This window comes from Salvelinus sp. IW2-2015, linkage group LG21 (genome assembly GCF_002910315.2).
Source record: "Salvelinus sp. IW2-2015 linkage group LG21, ASM291031v2, whole genome shotgun sequence".
Taxonomy (NCBI): domain Eukaryota; kingdom Metazoa; phylum Chordata; class Actinopteri; order Salmoniformes; family Salmonidae; genus Salvelinus; species Salvelinus sp. IW2-2015.
The window spans coordinates 3,865,383-3,889,825 of NC_036861.1; the positions used below are offsets into that span (position 1 = coordinate 3,865,383).

Here is a 24,443-nt window from a genome sequence, read left to right on the forward strand (position 1 = left end):
GTCCTTGCAAATAGTTTAGAGATACATAGAAACTCAGACCAAGCAGTTTGAGAATAGCAGCAACACAAATCCTTTTAAAACAGCATCCACAAATTGCAATAGCATGGACATGAGATGGCAGTACCCCAATGCAGTTGTAAATGAACTGGTAAAAATGGCAGGTCCTATACTTACTCTGTGTCACCGCACATATATAGTTCACTGAGATGTTTGCCAAATAAAGTGTGTTGAAAATATTCGAGTAAGTACCAGGAGATAAAAATGATTTACGTTACTAGGTCCCTTATCATGACACTTTACACATTCCCACCCACTTTGATGTAACCCAATAAAGACACCCTGACATCTTGAATCACTGCACACATTTATAGCAGCAGACCCCCCCCTCCCCCCCTTCCATACCACGGCAGTCGGTTTGGTCATCAAATTTCCTGATCCACCTTAACAGCTGTAGTCTGAGGAACACAGGCCCCCCTCAGTCGACACAGTCAGAGAAGGGAGAGGGCCGCGAAAACTAGGGCACAGCAAAACTGACCCCTTTCCCTCAAACTAGAGGCACAAATCCAACAGAGAGAGAGAGACAAAGAGTAATAGGGTGTAGGCTGTTCAGGAGTGAAGGCCGCGAAAATCCACCATCGAAGCCTCCAGAAGTCTGACGTCCCCACAGGTTTGACGTCCCTTCAAGTCTGATCCAAGCGAGGACCTCGGTGCTACGCATTTCTTCTTCTTTGGACATCTTCTTGTCAGTGTATCCACGTACAAAACTGCACCATGCACAAACGTACGAAGGTGAAGATCACGTTCTTTGTGATCCTGGTGGGTATGGCGTCCATGTTRACGGCGGTGGTGACGGACCATTGGGCCGTGCTGAGCCCGCGGGTGGAGCAGGTGAACGCGACGTGTGAGGCGGCCCACTTTGGCCTCTGGAGGCTGTGTAAGAAGGCCATCTACATCAGTGAGGCGGACTACAATGGAAAGGGTTGTGGCCCCATCAGCTTACCTGGAGGTAAGACAAGATAACACGGAGACGGCTTATAGGTTGGACCTGAAAATCTGCACTGTCTGTGTCTATCCGAACCCTGGACCTCTCTGTCCAATGTCTGAGGCTACCTAATGTAACACCGACCAATGTGGCACTTTAAAACATTGTCTGTGTCTATAACTATTGTTAAATCGGATACACTAACTGCTGATCAAGAAATATGTGCCATCACACAGTATAAAAAACAGTATTTGGATTGTTGTAGAGATTGGGTTTGGTGGAAGGGGGTCAGTGAACTCTTGTCAAGGTCATGGTTCAACACTTAGCGGTTAGCCATGTCACCAAGCACCAGTCATCTTTGCAATGTGGCCAGCTAATGTTCCTCTTAACCCACAAGCCTTCCTGGTGTGTAGAACCGCTTGTCAGACAATTATTTCATTGAGATATTGAGGCTTCAGAAGCCGGGAAACAAGAGGTAACTACCCAACAGTGTGAGGATTAGCATATGCTACAATAAATAGCGCAACAATAAGATAAACTAAGTCAAGCACTTTCAGACTAATCTTGACCTTTAAAGTCCCAATCCAGCTACATCCCCACAGTAATTAAACGATGAGGTGTCTCTCTCCCCCAAGCTGAGGTGTTTGCCAGCTCCTCAGCAACTATTGAAGCTGCAGTATCCCCTGAGTCCCAGCTCTAACAAGGCTAGCTCCAAGGCCTTAAAATACACTCTATAATGACTGCAGTTATCATTTACTCCAATCAAAACAGGACCATGGGCAGAATTCAATCTGGACCACGGAAGATCCGTTTTGTAGCACGGTTGACATTTAAAAAGGTCATTTTTTGCAAACATCTGCAGCATTTACTTTGAATGCGATCTCCGTTTCTGGTTAGGGAAGGTTTTAATAGTCACAGCGGGTACGACATCTCCGATACACTTGCTAATAAACTCGCTCACCGAGTCAGCGTATACATCAATGTTGTTGTCTGAGGCTATCCGGAACATATCCCAGTCCACGTGATCGAAGCAATCTTGAAGCGTGGAGTCCGATTGGTCAGACTAGCGTTGTATTGACCTGCGCACGGGCGTTTCCTCTTTTAGTTTCTGTCTATAGGCTGGGAGCAACAAAATGGATTCATGGTCAGATTTGCCGAAGGCAGGGCTTTGTATTCATCGCGGAAGTTCGAGTAGCAATGATCCAGAGTTCTGCCAGCTCGTGTTGCGCATTCGATATGCTGATATAATTTAGGGAGTATTGATCTTAGGTTAGCTTTGTTAAAATCCCCAGCTACAATAAATGCAGCCTTATGGTTTCCAGTTTACATAGAGTCCAGTGAAGTTCTTTCTGGGCCGACGAGGTATCTGCTTGGGGGGGATATACACGGCTGTGACTGTAATCGAAGAGAATTCTGTTGGAAGATAATGTGGTCGGCATTTGATTGTAAGGAATTCTAGGTCAGGTGAACAAAAAAGTAATGCAGTGGATAGGCGCCAAGATTAATATAACCTTTCTAGTGGGTACAATACCAGACACCAGGGTTTCATTTGGTATCGCTAGCTCTATTTGGGAATGAATAGCCTCACATCTAAATGAGAGAAATACCAACCACTAGGACAGTTCATGCCCCTCTGTCATCTCTAGGATGATGGTGCTCTCTAAGTGACCCTCCATGAGTTTTGCCATCTGTTGGAATAAAAAATGTATATATATATATATATTTTAGCTAGTAGTCTACATAGATCAAGGAGAAATGGAGATCTCCGTATGCATGTACATAGAGGTTGCTCACCTTGTTTGCCTTCCTAAATAATCATAACAGATGGTTAGAAAATAAGAATGACTGTAAAACAGGATATTGACATCATTTATTACATATGAATACTGTCCAGAACAGCAAACATACAATCTAGGTTAGGGATGTGGCGAGATGTTCAGCCAAAGCCAATATAGCAACTGTTACAGAAACAAAGATATCGGTGGGATTTTCTGTTGTGCGCAGCACTATGCAGCGGGCCAATGGAGGATAAATATAGGCTGTGTAAATACCCAGCTGTCCCGGGGTAAGAGCCGTGAGGGAGTCAAGTGTGTGCCCACCTTCAGAGCCCATCTGAGTGACAAGGCCACCTGCACAAGCCAGGCATAGCCCTTCAACCCCTAACCCCTAACCCCCTTCCTGGCGCTGCCCTGCTACCCACTGTCCAAAATCATTTCCCGTCCCATGGGGGTGGGCTACAAGGGTCCTGGGGTAGAACTTCAACCACATACCAGTGGTGGGAGGGGCAACCCGGCTGTGGAAGTGCCAATGATGATTTGTTGCATGTTGGTCTTTCTGGTTTGCTTTTCTGTCTATAACGATCTCAATGGTAGAGTATCTAATGGTTGGTTATATTTCCCTATTTCTATTTTAGACATGAGCTTAAATGTTTGTATTTAACTTGTGTTTCGTATTCATCCTATCTGGCACCATCCGATATAAACTGGAGTCGTCTTTGGGGGGGGTTCAGGGTGGGTCATTTTCGGCTACGACACGTTGTAGCTATAGCCTATGCAACAGGCAAAGAGAGTGAAAACATGGGGCTGAAAGAAATGCCTAACATAGCCCCTTATGTTGATGAAACGGCAGACAAACTCACTGTGAAGCACCTCATTACAGCGCGATAGTGGAGTCTTATTTTGATCTCTTCACCTTTTTAAAGATAGATGAGGTACTGTTTAGTAGTGCGTAGAATTTCTGCTTTGAGCAGGTCAGCTAATTGATACGCTATTGACTTGCCAGTAGAGTTCCATCGGGTGCCATTACTTATCGTCTCCTTGAGATGTTGACGTCGGCGAAGTGGCTCCTAGTTAGGGTGCGGTTTGGACTCTATTCGCACTGAAATGTATATACCCTGTTGGTGTGGAGAGGCCTGGGGTGTCACTGAGATGTTACACAGTGAGACCACCCTGGCATTACTAATCCACTCACTGCTAATCCACTCACATAGACAGAGCATTGTCTGGACATGTGCTGAGTCATAACGTTCCGGGGTAGAATTAATACAACACAAAGAGAGCCATGGCATCTAGTAGTGTGGGACTATATTCATGGATGTTGTAGTAGGATGTCCTTTGGTGGTATCTATACCTAGGTATTACATGCGAGGGTTAGGTTAGTAAACATGCTGGAGGTAGAACCTCGTTGTCGTGCGTCCTTATTTTAGATCATACTACATGGTGTCAGAAGTGGTTTTAATAATCACATAAACGTGAAGGACGTACCAAGTAAATCATACATTCCGGCTGTTTCAAAGCAGGGAGGGCACAGTGTTGGAGATAAAACAGCGCATATCATTATTCTGCTAGCTAACGAGCAAGGACTAAGTTACTGCCAAGCAACATGTTGCAAGAGGAAGTAACTGGCGAGATTTCAGGGTTTGCGACTCCAAGTTCAACGGGCTCTGGCGCAAACACGGACAGGCCAGTGGCTAGTGCTGACGGATTTTGCATTAGTCCCCCCGAGAATTTTGTTTGTATGGACATTCAGGCACTTTGAAAGGTACAGAGTAGCATCAGGCTTAAACGTGAAAAATGAGGCATTTCAAGTTAATACACTGATCTACTCTATGGGCGATGAAGCCGAGGATATATTAAATGCTTCAACGTTGACCGAGGAAGAGAAACTTAACTACAGTGCCGTTAAAGACTGTTTTGAAACGCATTTTGTAGGGGAAGACAACATTATATTTGAGAGAGCTCGGTTTAATATGCGCAAACAGGAGCAGGGTGAAACCGCCACAGTTTTATCACAGCTGTTCACAAACTAGCAGAACATTGTCAGTTTGGCGCGCTCAGGGAAGAGCTGATCCCAGATCGGATTGTAGTGGGAATAAGAAATATCACTTTCTGAAAAGTTACAGTTGGATTCCCAGCTTACCTGGTTTACAGCTTTGGACAAGGTTAGGCAGAGTGAGACAGTAAAAAGACAGCAGACGATACTGCGCGACAGCAGCTCCTTGCAGAGCGAAGAGAGTGAAGAAATAAATGCATTTTCATACCGAGCTAAAAAAAACAGAGGGGAACACAGAACAGAGACAGACGTGGAGAAAACAATCACAGACAGCACCAGTAGCTAGTTCAAGTGTTTTGTCGCAAATGTGGGAAATCCCCTTTCCACAGATGGAAAGATTGCCCAGCAAAGGATGCGGAATGCAGGAAATGTCACAGGAGAGGACACTTTTCAGCTGTCTGTCGATTAAAGCAAATGCATGAGGTCTCAGAGGAGGTACAGCAGGACAGCATCTTTCTGGGAGAAGTAAAGGAAAACAACTGACTGGTGTGCAGGGATGGTAGTGGTCCCAAAAGCCAATGGGGACATAAGGATCTGTGTGGACATGACTAACTTGAATGAGGCACTCTGCAGAGAGACACATCTTACCATCAGTGGAGCAGTCACTGGCTCAGTTGGATGGCTCACAAGTCAGGTTTCTGGCAGACACCGCTGTCATCAGAGAGTAGGGCGCTCACAACGTTTATAACACCGTTTGGCCGTTACCGTTTTGCCATTTGGAATCGCTTGCGGTCCTGAGCATTTCCAAAGACGCATGTTCCAGCTGTTGGATGGGCAGAGTGGCGTCATAGTCCACGCGGACGATGTGCTCGTGTGCGGAACGGACAGAGCAGAACATGATGTAAGGCTCACAGCAGTTCTGACCCGACTCCAGGAGACTGGCCTGACACTCAATGAAAAATGCACTTTTCCACAGGCAGAGGTCTTGTTCTTGGGACACAAAATCAGTGCAGCTGGAATAGAGCCGGACCCGGAGAAGATCAGCGCCATCACAGATATGCCCAGACCCCAGAATGTGGCTGAAGTCAGGACCTTCTTAGGCATGGCCACATATGTGGGTAAGTTCCTCCCACAGTTCTCAGATACAACCAAACCTCTGAGAGACTTACTAGCCAAAGAGAATGACTGGTCATGGGGTCACATGCAACAGGTAGCGTTTGACAAAATCAAAGGAGATCTGGCCTCACAGAGAGTGCTGGCCCAGTACCGTCCCCACGCTAAGACAAAGGTATCAGCAGATGCATCATCCTTTGGGCTAGGGGCGGTCCTCACACAGATGCAGGACAACATGGAGTGGCGTCCAATAGCATACATCTCCCGAAGCTTATCTGACACAGAGCAAAGTTATGCACAAGTGGAGAAGGAGGCGTTGGCTATCACATGGGCATGTGAAAGGCTCAGCCAATACCTTATTGGCCTGCAGTTTACACCAGCGACTAACCACAAACCACTGTTGGCTCTGTTAGGGACAAAAGCACTGGACGACTTGCCTCCCAGAGCTCTGCGCTTCCGCCTCAGATTGCTGAGGTTCACCTACAAGATGGTGTATGTGCCAGGGAAGGCACTCATCACAACAGATGCACTCTCTAGGGCCACAATTAAACGTCCATTATGAGAGGAGGAGCAATGTCTAGAGGGTGAGGTACAGGTGTCCATTAATGCAATAAGGGACAGCCTACCTGCATCTCAGACCAAACTGCAGTAGATTGCAGAGGAGCAACAACGAGACCCCATCTGCTGACAGGTAGTGCAGCAGTGCAAAAAGGGATGGCCCAGGCAGGAGGAACTGCCTCAGCTGCTGAAGCCCTATTGGGTGCACCAAAGTGACGTCCACTGTAATGGAGACCTTCTCAGAGGGACACATGAGGGACACATGGGGATAACCAAATGCAGACTGAGGGCTCAACAGTCGGTGTGGTGGCTTGGTCTGAGTACTCAGATTGCCAAGCTAGTGGCCCAGTGTGAGGTCTGTACAAAATGTCAACCTTGTCATCAGGAGCCAATGATGGCAATGGAGCTGCCAAAACGGCCATGGCAAAGGGTAGGGGCGGATATGTTCTATTGGAAAAATGACACTTATCTGCTAGTGGTAGATTACTATTACAGATACATTGAAATAGCAAAGACACCCATAACCACATCAGCTGGTTTTATCAATGGATTAAAGTCATTTTTTTTCCAGGAAAGGAATCGCTGAGGTCCTGGTTACAGATAACGCTGAGGTCCTGGTTACAGATAACGCTGAGGTCCTGGTTACAGATAACGCTGAGGTCCTGGGTTACGATAAACGCTCCCCAGTTCTCTGCGAGCTGCTTTTCTGCTTTCCCCGCAGAATATGACCAGTAGCCCCTACCATGCACAGAGTAGTGGTGAGGCAAGAGAGAGCTGTGAAAACAGTCAAGGGACTGCTGAAAAAGAACAAGGATCCATACAGGGCTCTGTTAGCTTACAGAGTTACACCACTGCATCATGGGCCGTCGCCTGCCGAGCTCCTGATGTGCAGGAGGCTGCGTTCCCCATTGTCTGTCTCGCCGGCTCAGCTTAAACCCCGATGGCCTAACAGGAAGGCCTTCGCTGAGAGGGACAAACGGCTGAAACAAACAAACTGGAGACTTTAATCGGAGACACCGTGCTACGGAGAGGTCAGAGCTGGCAGAAGGTCAACGTGTGTGGATTACAAACTCAAAGACACCAGCAATAGTGCTGAGGAAAGCGGATGCCCCACGCTCCTATGTGGTGGACACAGGCTCAGAAGAGATCTAGATCTACCAGCCACACAGACTGAGGCCACAGAAAATGCACAAAAAGAGGGTGAAGGAGAGAGAACGCTCACAGAGCCACAAGCGAGCCCATAAAGGGATGTGAAGCGCTGAAAGACTGTTACGTGAAGAGAAAACATACTGTTGGGGACCATACCCAGCAAAAAGGGACTGTCCCTAAGTTAATGTTCATACTGTGTGATTTAATGCTTTCATACTGTTTCAGGATGGGAAGTAGCATGTTAGAGAATAATACTGGTTTCCAAATTGCATTTCAGTTATGCTTCAGTGGTTATGCATGTTGAGTTCTTGTTCGTGGGAGAGGGGAAGATGTAGTAGGATGTCCCTTGGGGGTATCCGTACCTAGGCATGACATGCGAGGGTTAGGTTAGTAAACATGCTGGAGGTAGAACCTCGTTGTCGTGCGTCCTTATTTTAGATCATACTACAGATGTGGATAGACATGGGCGAGCCTTTACAAGTCCTTATAGAATTCCAAGCACATATACTGTAAGCCAGTTCCTGGAAGGCCCGAGTCTCTTCTACCCATCATTAGAGAGACCTTTTGAGTGTCTTCCAATGCCATTAGAGAGCACAGCGGCACAGACCATGTGGGTGCGAGGGAGCGTGCACGTGTGCTTGCCTACCTGCGTTCAGTGTGTGTGTGTGTGTGTGTGCGTATTTGTGCCAACCTGACTGACTGCCTTTATATTGTGTGTGTGTGTCTCTAAAAGGTGAGGATGGGAGTGTGTAATGAGGACATCAAAAGCTAATGAGGCAAGCTCCGCCGTCGCATAATTGGCATAATCCCTGGATTTAGTGTTTCAATTAACAAACACAGAAGGACAGCGACACAGCCCCAATGCCTGTTCAAGTGTCTCATAATGCAGCGTGGGCTCTCTCTCTCCTGTCAGCGCAATGAAAAGGCACTTGGTCTTCAGCATGATGACAAGAATCACTTCTGGTCCATTACAGTTATTAACACAGGAGTTTGTGGTGCGGAGAGATACTACCGAAGCTAGAGCCAGAGGCTTTTGTTAGAGGGGTGAACGACTTAAAATGGCTGGGTCGAGCTGAGGTGACTCAGCAATTGACCTTTCAAGGCCCGAATGTACTCTGACTCTTCTATAAACTAGCTCTCTCTCTCTAAACCAAAACATTGAATTCTGTGGCTAGCCACCTCGTTCCCCTGCCCGCCTTACATGATAAAAAGAGCAGACGAGCCAGTTGCTAAGTAACCACCTCTGGGTTTTCCCTTGATGGCCAGTCTCGGTCCTCATTCACAAAAACATCCTCTATTTGTGAGAGTCAAAACATTAAAACATTTAGATCCTTTTTCATGGTCCTTTACCTTACCAAAACCAATCATTGCCAGGTTGTATAATAGTCAAATAAGGATGTTTTGTGAGCATATTTTAAGGTAACAGAACTAGATAACAACCAAAATCTGACATATTTAACTTTAGGTTTTCATCCTGTACTGAAAAATACATCTTTATCTGGTTGTAACACAGACCAGTTGGTTGTACTCTGATTATATGATGATGTCTTCTCAACTAGAAAACCAGTTTACACCGAGAAAATTAAGTCATTAATCATGTGCCAAATTTGGTCAGCTGGATTCCACTCATTAAAGAGTGCTTTGCTGGCGCCAAATCCAGCTAATTGAACCTGCACATACTTTGTGTATCTTTCTTTATTAGCCTTCTCTCAATAATACATCCAAACTGGCAACCCCACCCACCAGTAACTCTATCTTCCTAGTTGTCCTGGGAGAAGGGGAATTATCTCTAGCCCATGTGTATGTGTGGATTTGAGGAACGCTGGAGCCGATGTGATAATATGCTTAGCTCACATAATTCTACATGACAGCCTGTCACTTACTCCTGCGTGGTCCCTGCAGTTGGCCCACAACATTAGATGCCAAGTATCTGATGCAGAGCAAGCCTCTCCGGTGACAGAACAGAGTTGAGCGACTGAAGTTCCTCCTAACGTCTGAGTGACAGAGCCGTCTGCCGCCGCTGTTTACAAATATAGTTTCCCCGGCGAATGGATGTTTTGAAGTTCTGGTTTAGCATCAAAGCGTAAGGCGATACTCCTAGCCCTCTGCAATCGCTGTGATCGTATTCTGTGGGTCAGTTTTTACTCGTGCTTAGCACGGATCCCCAGAGGTTAGCACATTGGGCCTAGCAAAGTGAACGGGATGCCCCTATAGGCTGCGCGTGAGTTTCAAGTTAGTGGAGGCTAAAAAATAAAGAATTGCATGCATCTATCTATTTGCAGACTAATGTAAGATAGCATTCTATTCCTAACATGATGAGTGGATTGGAGTCATAAACTAGGCTAATAATATAACTAACTCACTGTTCGCAAAAAAATACCGTTCGGCTTTTCTCTTCCTTTATTTGCACACGTCCAGAGCTCGGCCCCAGCTAGATGGATTTTAAAAAATGAGGATCCGAAAAAAATTGCCGTTTATAAACATATTTCATGCAATTCTACGACACTTTCGTCTCCATCACTGGAAACGAGCAGAATCTTTAACGCCACAAAAATCGCAGGCTACTCTCTCACCGGGGATATGGCCGATGGTCTCCGTCATAGTGCCAATAAAATAGCCTATTGTGAGTTGAGAATTTTGATAGCCTAACTTCACCGACAGCCGCAAATCAACAATCCGCTATTTGATATGGTGCGCCGCCTGCCCAAATTGCGCGCTTCTCAACTGTAGGTTATGCCCTGGCATTGTGATTTAAAACAGTCCACAGCTATTTTTTAAAAGAAGCGAATCTTCCTTTGTGGCTAAATCATGCTCTCTGGTGTAGTGCTTTGAAGGAATGTATTTATTGTTGTATACACAGGAGTAATGATCATTTTGGCAAGTTGAATTAAATGTACTTCCTATTGGATGCGCCATTTATGGATGCCAAACATCCTATGCTAACACAAAATCAGACACTGTCAATCAACATGGTGAAGATAGATAAGGGTTTTATGTGAACTCAGCGCAAACCATCAGATGAAAGTGGTGCGCCTAAATGTTGATCCGTGTGGATTAACAACTGTTACATTGCAATTACAGAATGCTTATTAATCGGTACCATTTACAAGTAGTTTAAAGGTAGTCCATGTAAAAAGCATCAAAATCCTTTTATCAGTTTTTTATGAAGTTAGCGTCTTTACATTTGTGAAACAGTTTTTGGTAAACACATTGGTCTATTATGCTACTTTATTTCCGAAGTGTTGTGCATCTATTATGAAATAAATATAGCTATTTTCACGATTATTTAGTATCTTCTGTGATGTTCAGTGTATTGATGAGAAACTGCACATTTGTTACGACCTGAACCTCCAGCTGACCGTGTTTTCATGTCTCCTACAGCGGAGAACTGCACCTACTTCAAACACTTCACTCCAGGGGATGAGTCTGAGATTTTTGAAGTCAAAACCCAGAAAGGTAAGGTTTCTTTTGTACCTCGTCCATACACACGTTAATAATGGCCTAACAAACACACCATGATTCTGTTTTGTAACTTTCATGTACAAAACATTAGGAACACCTTTCTACTATTGTGTTGCACCCCCTTTCGCCCTCAGAACAGCCTCAATTCGTCGGGGCATGGACTCGAAAGGGTTCGATACAAGGTATCGAAAGGGTTCCACGGTGATACTGGCTCATGGTGACTCTAATGCTTACTTACCACAGTTGTGTTAAATAGGCTGATGTCCTTTGGGTGATGGACCATTCTTGATACACATGGGAAACTGTTGAGTGTGAAAAACCCAGCAGCATTGCAGTCCTTGACACACTCAAATCAGTGTGCCTGGCACCTACTACCATACCCCGTTCAAATGGCACACACACACAATTTATGTCTCTCTTGTCTCATGGCTTAAAAATCCTTCTTTAACCTGTCTCCTCCCGTTCATCTACACTGATTGAAGTGATAAGGGATCATAGCTTTCACCTGGATTACCCTGTTCAGCCTATGTCATGGAAAGAGCAGATGTTCCTAATATTTTGTACACTTGGTTTATACACTATATATACAAAAGTATGTGGACACGCCTTCAAATTAGTGGATTTGACTATTTCAACCACACCCGTTTTAGACAGGTGTATAAAATCAAGCACACAGCCATGCAATCGCCATAGACAAACTTTGGCAGTAGAATGGCCTTCAATGTGGCACCATCATAGGATGCCACCTTTACAACAAGTCAGTTCGTAAAATTTCTGCGCTGCTAGAGCTGCCCCGGTCAACTGTAAGTGCTGTTATTGTGAAGTGGAAACGTCTAGGAGCAACAATGGCTCAGCCTCAAAGTGGTAGGCCACACAAGCTCACAGAATGGGGCCGCCGAGTGCTGAAGCGAGTGGCGCATAAAAATCATCTCTCCTCGGTTGCAACACTCACTACTGAGTTGCAAACTGCCTCTGGAAGAAACATTACCACAAGAACTGTTCGTCGGTAGCTTCATGAAATGGGTTTCCATGGCCGAGCAGCCACACACAAGCCTAAGATCACCATGCGCAATGCCAAGCGTCGGCTGGAGTGGTGTAAAGCTTGTCGCCATTGGACTCTGAAGCAGTGGAAACCTGTCTCTGGAGTGATGAATCACGCTTCACCATCTGGCAGTCCGATGGACGAATCTGGGTTTGCCAGGAGAACGCTACCTGCCCCAATGCATAGTGCCAACTGTAAAGTTTGGTGGAGGAGGAATAATGGTCTGGGGATGTTTTTCATGGTTCGGCTAGGCCCCTTAGTTCCAGTGAAGGGAAATTGTAACGCTACAGCATTCAATGACATTCTAGACAATTCTGTGCTTCCAACTTTGTGGCAACAGTTTCAGAAAGGCCCTTTCCTGTTTCAGCATGACAATGCCCCCTGTGCACAAAGCAAGGGTCCATACAGAACCCCCATCGAACACCTTTGGGATGAATTGGAACGAGCCAGGCAGTGAGCCAGGCCTAATCGCCCAACATCAATGCCCGACCTCACTAATGCTCTTGTGGCTGAATGGAAGCAACTCCCCACAGCAATGTTCCAACATCTAGCGGAACGTCTTCCCAGAACAGTGGATGTTGTTATAGCAGGAAAGGGGGGACCAACTCCATATTAATGCCCATGATTTTGAAATGAGATGAGCAGGTGTCCACCTACTGTTGGTCATGTAGTGTATCTTCAAGAACAGAAGAAGTGTGTTCTTTGATGTCCTTCTGGCAGAATGTTTCATAAGCGAAGATTCAAAGGAAACAGTCATAAAAAAAAATAGGCAACAATGAAACATGGGTGGTGAATAATACAAGCCAAATTGGATACATCTCAACTCAAACAGTCCATGCTAGGCGCAAGGCAGGGCTGCCCGTTGTCTCCTAAGTTTCATGGACAAATGTTAACAAAAACAAAACGTACAAAGACCCAGACAATACTGCTTTATTCTAAGCTTTGCGCACACAACCAATGGTGATTTGGTCATTCTTTGGATTTGTGCATCAGCCTTGAATTAATTTCAACACAAGCAGAAACATTTAGGTATATAGAGTTTTGGTAGGCGCAAGCCAAGTCAACTGAGTAGATATAAGCTCTGGCAGGTAGCGTGATGGAACTCCATGTGACAGAGTGAATCCCTGTCACCGCCCATTCCCTTCTCTCCTGGATATTTTCCTTCTCCCATCTCCCCACTAGCCCCCTTGGTGACCCTGCCAGTACTGTGAACATGCTTTTGCCCATTAGACACATGTACTCTCACATATGACAGGACTTCCATGTGATGCACGTAAGGGCGCCAAGCACATGCAGGGCCTTGTCAGACCCAATCAGTAGGGTGTAAATCATAATAGATTTACACACACACACAGCTATGTCTTACTATACTTGTGAGGACTTTTTGGGGACCAACAATTGATTCCCATTCAAAATCCTATTTTCCCTAACCCCTAAATTAACCTTAAACCTAACCCTAACCTCAACCCTAATCCCTAAACCTAACCCTATTTCTAACCCTAAAACCTAAGCCTAAAACAGCCTTTTTACAAGTGAGGACCGGCAAAATGTCCTCACTTCTCTGAATTTGAGATGGTTTACTATTCTTTTGAGGACTTTTGATACTCAAGTATAGTAAAACATTTATACACACACACACCCTTTAAGCCCACTATGGTCCTTTGAGACCCCTCTTTCAAAGTCACTGAGATCTCTTCATCTAGCCATGGTACCCAAAATAATGGGCAACTGGGCATTTATATACATGACCCCTAAGCATGGTGGGATGTTTTAATTGCTTCATTAACTCAGGAACCACACCTGTGTGGAAGCACCTGCTTTATAGCCTTCATTTACACAAGTGTTTCCTTTATTTTGGCAGTTACCTGTATATTGGTTTATTCTCTTCAAGAAGAACATTTGTGTATTCTTTGATGTCCCTTTGACAGAATGTTTCATAAGAGAAGATTCAAAGGGAGAGTCATAAAAACAAACAAGCAACATGGGATATGAAACATGGGTGGTGAATAGTACAAGCCAAATTGGATACATCTCAACTCTATGCTAGGCGCATGGCAGGGCTGCCCATTGTCTCCTTCTAAGTTTTATGGACAAACGCTAACAAAGACCAAAGCACAAAGAACCAGACATACCCCTTCATTCTAAGCTTTACACACATAACCAATGGTGCCTTGGGGCTGGAGTCAATCCGCATCACCAAAGTTCAGCGCGATTGAAATTTGAAGGTAATTTCCGATTGAGCCGACTTATGGAGTCCTAACTGTCAATGCAGTCGGAAGATTGCCTTTACTTTCCTAACGCGCAGTAGCGCAGCTCTTCAGCGCTACGGATTGAATGGGGCCCTTGGTCTTTGTTAGCATTTGTCCATCAGCCTTGGTTTCAACACAAGCAGAAACATTGAAGTATATAGACTTTTCCCAGCATACCAAGTTAACTGAATGGATAGCCAGCTAGCACATTTGGTTCCAAGGAAATTGTGGAAACGTACGTTTTTGGTTTCCCATTGGTTCTGCGAACGAAGCCATATGTTTCCTGACCGGTAGAACTGAACATTTTTTAAACATTCTGAAAACGGAATGATAATTTAGCCTGTTCTGGGAATGTTCGTTTTTAGGTGGCAGGGAGGTTCTGAGAACGTTTTACTATGGTTCCCTGGAAGTTTTCCTGGGAGGTTTTTATTTTACGTTCTGAGATCAGAAATTATAGGTTAATTTGGTGTTTTTTGAATAACTCCCTTAAAACTTTCCCTGAATTTTTCAAGAACATGGAAATCTTGCTTAGGCATTAATCATGCAAATACATGTATTTTTTTTATTATGGCACGGCGTCAGTGAGATTCAAACCTATGACCTTCTGTTCTCTATCCATGGAATTAGTCCACTGCGTCACCAGGACAGAGCTAGCATGCCATGTTTGTTTATTACTCAGCTGTTTACAACGCTGTTCATTTTAGTCTATTCAAACAGACCCCATTTCAAAGGAAACAAGCACTCGTTAACATCAGGTGTGGCCAATTAGTTGGCACGGACAACACACTTGAACACACTTAGCAAGATAGAGGATAGAGTTTTGTTGACGCTGAGAACAGAATGTATATGTTGAAAAGAAATACATTCTTTGAACTAGTGTTGTCACGATACCAGTATTGTGATTCTACGATACCAGATTTTCCATGGCAAAAAAGAAAGCACGAAACATGACTCAACTCTATGGTCCTTTAAAACCTACTTTTGTTAAATATGGTGTGCTATAGCTTGGAAAATAAGCAAATGTCACTCTGGGTGACAGCATAAGACTTCTTGTATCCAACATTAGGAATGTTTCCCTCAAGAAATGTAATCCGCTTCATAATTTGTTTCCTTTTCTTCCATACTTCCTCGTATCGCGATACTGGTATTTGAGAACACTACTTTGAACACTACTAATGTTTTCTTGACTTGCAGAAAACGTTATGCTGAAGTATTGAAATTCCCATCAAAAAACATATGGTTCTCAGAATGTTATGTGTTAGCTGAGTATACGATCTGCCAGGTAGCATCAATGGAACTCCATGTGACAGAGCTAATCCCGCTCAACGCCCATTCCCTTCTCACTTGGATATTTTCCTTCCATCTTTCCACTAGCCCCCTCTGTGACCCTGCCAGTACTGTGCACATTTGGCCCATTCAACGCATGTACTCTCACATATGACAGGACTGCTAAGCACATGCAGGGCCTTGTCAGACCTAATCAGTAGGGTGTAAATTGGAATATATTTACGCACACACACACACACACTTGTTTTTATAGTTGATGATGTCAGTCAGTTTGTAACATGGTTTATGGGGACCCACCGTTCCCATGGTCCTATCAATGAATTGAACACATCACATTTTTTCATTTTATATGTAGAAGATACATCTGACTACAGATTTGTACATCGGATCAAATTGAAATAATATACCTGTAAATGCACAGGCTTGTAAAGACATATAGTTTATAAGGACATACGTTATAAGGACATTGTGTATATGAGTACATATAAGGAGAGATGTACTGGATATTTTCATCCTAACGACTCATTTTTTGTTTGCAGGGGTCACTGGGGAGGTGATTTCTCACAGTCAAAGTCCTGCAATAAGAGCTATGATGCTAATATTTGTGTAAACTCTGTCACTGAGTAGGCTGATGCACCATTTCATGGGTGCACACACTATAGGTAAAGCGATATGAATGTTCAATACGTTCAATAGTCTGAATAGTGAGGTGATTTCACACAGTTAAAGAGCCACTGAACACGCCGATCGGCCCGTTTTTTTCTGTCGCTCATTAGAAAAATGTGATTTCAGTCTTGGTGTTTTGTTTTCTGACCAATTACACGTTTAGTTAATGATGTTTGTCCCCCATGAGACACTGTAGATGCGGAAGCCTATTTCACTTCCTCCAAATCCCCAGAAGGAATCTAAGATAACTCAAGAAATCTATAATTAATTTTGACGTTTTTGCCAAGGATGTTTTAGTTGTGCAATTTTACATCTGACTAACACGGAACCAAACCCGGCTGCGCGCGCCATCATGCATAAATGTATTTTGTCCCCCCACACCAAACGCGATCACGAAACGCAGGTTAAAATATCAAAACAAACTCTGAACATATTATATTAATTTGGGGACAGGTCGAAAAGCATTAAATATTTATGGCAATTTAGCTAGCTAGCTTCCACTTGCTAGCTAATTTGTCCTATTTAGCTAGCTTGCTGTTGCTAGCTAATTTGTCCTGGGATATAAACATTGAGTTGTTATTTTAACTGAAATGCACAAGGTCCTCTACTCCGACAATTAATCCACACATAAAACGGTCAACCGAATTGTTTCTAGTCATCTCTCCTCCTCCCAGGCTTCTTTTTCTTCTTTGGACTTTATATTGCAATTGGCAACTTTCATAAATTACGTCCATTACCGCCACCGACCTATTTCGTCTTTCAATCACCCACGTGGGTAGAACCAATGAGGAGATTGCACGTGGGTACCAGCTTCTATAAACCAACGAGGAGATGGGAGAGGCAGGACTTGCAGCGCGATCTGCGTTAGAAATGGAACTGACTTCTATTTTAACCCTTGGCAACGCAGACGCTCGTTGGCGCACGCGAGCAATGTGGGTGCAATAATTGACGCGAGCGGTGTAGTCAGCCTGTAAGGTGTTTGGGGCAGCATTTCCTGAGTAAAAAAATGCATGACGTGTTGTCTTTTGTAAACAAAGTCAGAGCTGCTGGGCAGGTCTGTCTCACTGTCTATGCTATTGGATAGAGAGCAATCACCGAAGCTGCTCACCCCATGTTAGTGGGCAAATGGACATAGTCAAATCAAATCAAAACCCAACTTTCCTTTACCTGTTGTGATGCACGGATGTTCCAAACGCCGTTTTAGACCAGACTGACTTCATGACAAAAATGATCATATTTACACATTGCAGTACATTTTGACTTTAAAATAAATGTTTCTGACTCATACCGATACCACATAGGCCTTTTTCAAAGGGATTTGTTGCTTTTTAAACACACACACATCTGTTTAAAGCAACAAGTAGAGTGTGGCTGCAGCAGGTCGGGAGAGAGGTGCAGCATTTCAGAGGGAGAAGGATTGCAGTGTATTGCGGGATGAGCAGTGGGCTCTCTCTTATTGCAGGACTTTGACTGTGAGAAATCACCTTCCCAGTCAGTCTATTGTGTGTATTGGAAATTCATATTGCAATGTACAGTCTTACCCCATATCATGGGTGCACACTCTATAGGTATCAGCTTGCTCAGTGTCACCCATAGATTACAATTCCATAGAGTTTACACACATYTTAMCATCWTAGCTKTTATTGCAGGYCTTTYKWMMRSAMWAWMKKRSTRCKKWYRSKARKWWWMYTMSYRWMMGYASYMMKWTWKTSYKKWMRAAAGRCCTGCAATAAMAGCTAWGATGKTAARATGTGTGTAAACTCTATGGAATTGTAATCTATGGGTGACACTGAGCAAGCTGATACCTATAGAGTGTGCACCCATGATATGGGGTAAGACTGTACATTCCAATATTCATATTTAAAACACAAAAGGTTGACTGTTGAGGTCATTTGTCAAAGTCCTGCAATAAAAGCTATGCCACTAATATTTCAAATAAAATACAATTGTATTCGTCACATGCAAATAGTCCGGGTAGCCATTTGATTAGCTGTTCAGGAGTCTTATGGCTTGGGGGTAGAAGCTGTTAAGAAGCCTTTTGGACCTAGATTTTGCGCTCCGGTACCGCTTGCTGTGCGGTAGCAGAGAGAACAGTCTATGACTAGGGTGGCTGGAGTCAATTTATAGGGCCTTCCTCTGACACTGTCTGGTATAGAGGTCCTGGATGGCAGGAAGCTTGGCCCCAGTGATGTACTGGGCAATACGCACTATCCTCCGTAGTGCCTTGTGGTCGGAGGCCGAGCAGTTGCCGTATCAGGCAGTGATGCAACCAGTCAGGATGCTCTCGATGGTGCAGCTCTAGAACTTTTTGAGGATCTGAGGACCCATGCCAAATATTTTCAGTCTCTTGAGAAATAAGCCTTGTCATGCCCTCATCACAACTGTCTTGGTGTACTTGGACCGTGATATTTTATTGGTGATGTGGACACCAAGGAACTTGAAGCTCTCCTCCTGCTCCACTACAGCCCCGTCGATGAGAATGGGGGCGTGCTCGGTCCTCCTTTTCATGTAGTCCACAATCATCTCCTTTGTCTTGATCATGTTGAGGGAGAGGTTGTTGTCCTGGCACCACACGATCAGGTCTCTGACCTCCTCCCTATAGGCTGTCTCATCGTTGTCGGTGATCAGGCCTACCACTGCTGTGTCATTGGCAAACTTAATGATAGTGTTGGAGTCGTGCCTGGCCATGCAGTCATGAGTGAGCCGGGAGTACAGGAGGGGACTGAGCACGCACCCAAGGGGCAGTGTGGAGTGTAATAGAGATAGCATCATCTGTGGATCTGTTGGGGCGGTATGCAAATTGGAGTAGGTCTAGGGTTTCTGGGATAATGGTGTTGATGTGAGCCATGACCAGCCTTTCAAAGCACTTCATGGCTACAGATGAGAGTGCTACGGGTCAGTAGTCATTTAGGCAGGTTACCTTAGTGTTCTTGGGCACAGGGACTATGGTGGTCTGCTTGAAACATGTTGGTATTACAGACTCATGCTCGGAGTACACGTCCTGGTAATCCGTCTGGCCCTGCGACCTTGTGAATGATGACCTGTTTAAAGGTCTTACTCACATCGGCTGCAGAGAGCGTGATCACACATGCTTTCATGCATGTTTCAGTGTTACTTGCCTCGAAGCGAGCAAAGAAGTAATTTAGCTCATCTGGTAGGCTTGTGTCACTGGGCAGCTCGCGGCTGTGCTTCTCTTTGTAGTCTGCAATAGTTTACAAACCCTGCCACATCCGACGAGCGTCAGAGCCAGTGTAGTATGATTCAATCTTAGTCCTGTATTGAAGCTTTGCCTGTTTTATGGTTCGTCGGAGGGCATAGCGGGATTTCTTATAAGCTTCCGTGTTAGAGTCCCGCACCTTTAAAGCGGCTGCCCTAACCTTTACCTCAGTGCGGATGTTGCCTGTAATCCATATCCTCTGGTTGGGGTATGTACATACAGTCACTGTGGGGAAGACGTCATCGATGCACTTATTGATGAAGCCAGTGACTGATGTGGTGTACTCCTCAATGCCTTCGGAAGAATCCCGGAACATATTCCAGTCTGTGCTGCACAACAGTCCTGTAGCTTAGCATCTGCTTCATCTGACCACTTTTTTTATTGACCGAGTCACTGGTGCTCCCTGCTTTAGTTTTTGCTTGTAAGCAGGAATCAGGAGGATAGAATTATGGTCAGATTTGCCAAATGGAGGGTGAGGGAGAGCTTTATACGCGTCTCTGTGTGTGGAGTAAAGGTGGTCTAGAGTTTTGTTCCCTCGTTGCACATTTAACATGCTGGTAGAAATTATGTAAAAACGGATTTAAGTTTCCCTGCATTAAAGTCACCGGCCACTAGGAGCGCCACCTCTGGATGAGCGTGTTCCTGTTCGCTTATGGCCGTATACAGCTCATTGAGTGCGGTCCTAGTGCCTGCATCGGTTTGTGGTGGTAAATAGACAGCTACGAAGAATATAGATGAAAACTCTCTTGGTAAATAGTGTGGTCTAAAGCTTATCATGTCATTATGAGTTTGTGTAAACTATATACACACACACACACACACACACACACACACACACACACACACACACACACACACACATGAAATTGCTAATGGCTAGCCCCAGAAATAGAAATAGCCCTTACTTGAAATGTAGCACTGACCCATTCCAAATGCCCATTGGTATTCTTCACTCCTCAATAAACCAATGGTTACCATTTATACATAGAGCTATGATCCAGCGCTGCCAGTACGACTAGCCACAGGCAGATCCAGCCGAGCAGCGTAAACAGAGCTAAACTGAAAATGCCACTGGGATAATAAATCACTAAAGCACCAACGAGATCTTTCAGCCCATACCTGACACATTAAACCACTGATCCAGCCTACACTGAAACCACTCACCCCTCTGTTTGGGGTTGCAAGGGGAAGAGAGCTAGCAATCCATGCAGGACATAGCATGATTCCAGAACTACTCAAGGGGTGAGAGCCAGCATTGGCCCATCCTCCCCCAGAATGAGATGAAGGGGAGCCCCCGAGGAGAGGCTCTCCCCTGGGCACCGATTCTAGGAGCGCAGGCGGAAGATCAAAGCCTAGCTCCTCCATCCACATTACAACACCAACATAACTGGAATGGCTGGTTAAGCAGCTTTGAACAACGTACAGTAATGCCAAGCTTTAGTTTTTTTCCTTTGGTTGAATAAAGATGGCTGCCTTACTGCAAGAGGAACTTTTTCACTGGGTAACATGTCTCTCATTTCACACAACAATTTTTACTTCAAGCGCAATGTCATTTCAAATGTAACCTAGTTATTTCATTCCGTTAGTTAGTTAGATTGATTTAGGTAGCTTGTTAGTTTGACTGATGGCAGATCCCACCAACCAAATGAAATTCCATCTTCTTATCATGCTTCACACTCCTGTTCATTTAAAAAATATATATTTAATTGTCCATTCTGTGACTGTACACAACCTCATGTACTGTACAATGAGGTGACAAACTAAATTGGTCTGCACACGTAACAATTCAGTTAGGTCCCTTCAACTATTTTCTCAGGCAGAAATGAAAGACGAATTAAAAAACCACATAAGTGTTTGCACATCCAGTTACGCCCAGCGCTGCACTATAATGAAATATCATTTATATAATTCAGCTGGAGGCATAAGGACTCATGGAATAAAACAGTCTTTCTTGGAAAGCCTCCTATCGGCTTATGGCTGATTTATATAGACATACAAAGAAATTAACCCCCACAACCCACCATAATGACTCTTGCTTACCTTTTCACCTTTTCGTGTGCTGTAACGTAAAAAAAAAGCTATTTGAGTATTGAAAAGCTAAAGTTAATTTATGTTAATTTATGCAGATCCAGTTTCGAGAGGTATTTTAGTGTTTATAGGAGGAAAGTAGCACTCTACAAGTTTACAGTATGTACAATTGCTTAAGATAGAAGTTGCGCTTAACCACAGATCTAGGATCAGATTACCTTTCCCTCAATCCTAGTTGGATGGAAAAATGTCTGACCCTGTATCAGTGGTAAGGGGCAACTTTAACCTCCTCCTGTGTTGTGTATTTACATACTTTCTAACTCGGTTGGTAGAGCACGGCACATGTAACGCCGAAGGTAGTGGGCTTTATTCCCAGGACCACCCATATGCATGCATGACCAAGTCGCTTATGGATAAAAGCCTCTGCTAAATGGCATACTATATTTTCATAGGTCAGGGGTCATCTTGAAGTGACCTCTATTTGCTCTCTTTTCAGAGTACAATATCTCGGCAGCGGCCATCGCCATCTTCAGCCTGGCCTTTATGATCTTGGGCACCTTGTGTCTCCTGTGCTCCTTCAAGAAGGGAAATGACTACGTCCTCAAACCTGCCGGAATGTTCTTCGCTTTCGCAGGTAAGACCAGACAAGCAGATAACACATTACCTCTGTGATCTTTTGGTTGTACTGTTATCAATGGGTTAAGGGAACAGATACAGTACTAAAATCATAATGTAGTATAGCAAATTAAAAACAAATATCTGATTCAACTGCTTACCTGTGATTGGAGGTTATGCCCGTTAACCCATCCTCCTCTCTCCCTCTATGCCCAATCGCAGGCCTGTGCGCCATCATCTCAGTGGAGGTGATGCGTCAGTCGGTAAAGCGGATGATCGAGAGCGAGGACACCATCTGGATCGACTACTCCTACGCCTGGTCCTTCGCCTGTGCCTGCGCTGGCTTCTGCCTCCTCTTCCTCAGTGGCCTCGGCCTCCTCCTGCTCTCCATGCCCCGCATGCCCCAAAACCCCTGGGAGTCCTGCATGGACGCTGAACACGAAGTGGAGTAATAGACAGAGGGATGAGACGAGGAAGAGAGTGACACTTTGTTTTAAAAGCAATAAGATCACGATCAAGATAAACTTTGTGTTGTTATGTAGTGGAACCAGAGGGTTATTTCACACAGTGCTTGGGAGCAGTCGAGTCCTGCTTTCCCGAGTCATAGTGGGAGGACCACACAACATAGTGTCATCGTGTGACTCCAAGTTTACGCCGATATGATGGTTATTCTATAAATATTTGCTGATAAAAGGCTTTTCCACTGCAATTTCTCGCATAATTAATTTTACAGACACATAAATGTCAACAGACACACAAATGTCAATGATGCAAGTCTATTGGCCTTGTGTGCAAACTGTTGGGGTACTGTACACCACTAGCAGCAGTTATGGGTAGGGGGGCTATGCACCTGTGGAGGCAACGGTTGAGACTTTCCACTGCAATTTCTCGCATAATTAATTTTACAGACACATAAAACATCCCACCATATCGAATGAGCAAATTGTCTGTTTTATAAAATTGCACCGGCATTTCCTGTTTCCATCAGCCGAGTGACATTTGACCTATGAATCCACCTTTTCCCCAATGTGTGTTTTTTATGATAATTCTGTACATAAGTCAATCAATTTATAACTGGGACGGTTCTGTTATTTTCAGTGCATCAAGCAACTTGCAATGAATTTATGTCAAATGTATTAAGGCAGATTTCAAGATAAACCAGAAAATTGTTAGAATCAGATGCCAAATGATTACTTCATAATTATTTAATATTACAACAAAATTACAAAAATATTCACAGCATACATAACACTAATTGTGATGTAAAGGAGTGATATTAAAATGATCCTTTTTAATTCTAGAATTTAGGTCATATTAGATTTATAGTGAAATAAATATATTTTCAGTATTCAAAAGGACTTACTTTTAGAAGAATAATACATGGCTGTCACAGCAAATTGGAGAAACAAATAATGCTGTCTGGTGGGTTTAGTGTGCATACCAGGCAGAATGCTAAACACCAACAGTCCACTGAATGCTTGGGTTGGAAAGTATTCAGTTCTAGCAGGTGCACACCAAACACTAAAAAACCCTGCTTTTTAGAGCTGAACACATTGCAGCCCAATTTCTTTGACTATTTGATCCCATTCAATTTAGGTGAACCAAGTACTCTTTTTTTTTTAATGAAGTTATCAATTTCTTCTAGTTCTGATTTTAGTTAGCTTCTGATGCATTTAACTTAACTTGGAAGGTACTCAGTAGCCAACACTTTCAGGGCCATTCAGTTCAAATGGTCAGGGAAAAACTCAGAGCCTTAATATGTACCATCTAGATCCAGTATATGGCTTTAATATATATTTTCCAAATGTCCAGTCTTCTCAGCCAAACTAAACTGGACTTCTCTCCTATGTTACCATTCATCTTTGGCTTCTATGGACAGGCAGGAAATAGGTGTACTGTAAAAACCCAGCGGGTACATTATATTGTTATGGATGATACTGCTTTTCTATTTACTCAGTGGAAGTGTGAAACAAGGATTCTTTTTGATACAGAAATGTACATTACTAGTGTCTCAAAACAAGCTTGCAAGTTCTAATACCATTGCTTTCCCCATTTGATATGTGATTGAATAGATGAGGGCAGTTGATAAAAGGTACTGGCACTATGGTACTTAAACACTACATAAGAGACTTCATGAATGTAGCAGATAACTTGCTTAGCCATTTTGTCTGTTAGAACTAGCTTTTGGTATGGAATGAATTACTGTACAGTGGTTGTCTTCAGTTGTGCGTACATGTTATGACCATGAAACCATGCATTTCTAAATCAAATAAATTCACTGATATCTAGCTTTGATGAAAGCCA

The 24,443-nt window shown here is 44.0% G+C and overlaps 1 protein-coding gene across 2 annotated transcripts; it reads left to right on the forward strand.

Annotated features, from left to right (window-relative positions):
• Positions 1-455: 455 nt before the first annotated feature.
• LOC111982430 (voltage-dependent calcium channel gamma-1 subunit-like) lies at positions 456-24,443 on the forward strand. Of its 2 annotated transcripts, XM_024013998.2 has the most exons (5): positions 456-667; positions 701-1,006; positions 10,955-11,029; positions 22,021-22,158; positions 22,362-24,443. In XM_024013998.2, exons 2-5 carry the CDS (start codon positions 772-774, stop codon positions 22,589-22,591), a joined length of 678 nt encoding a protein of 225 aa, XP_023869766.1. In that variant the 5' UTR covers positions 456-667; positions 701-771; the 3' UTR covers positions 22,592-24,443. The 2 variants fall into 2 exon arrangements, with proteins under 2 accessions (XP_023869766.1, XP_070289920.1); XM_070433819.1 differs by having other exon boundaries at positions 456-1,006.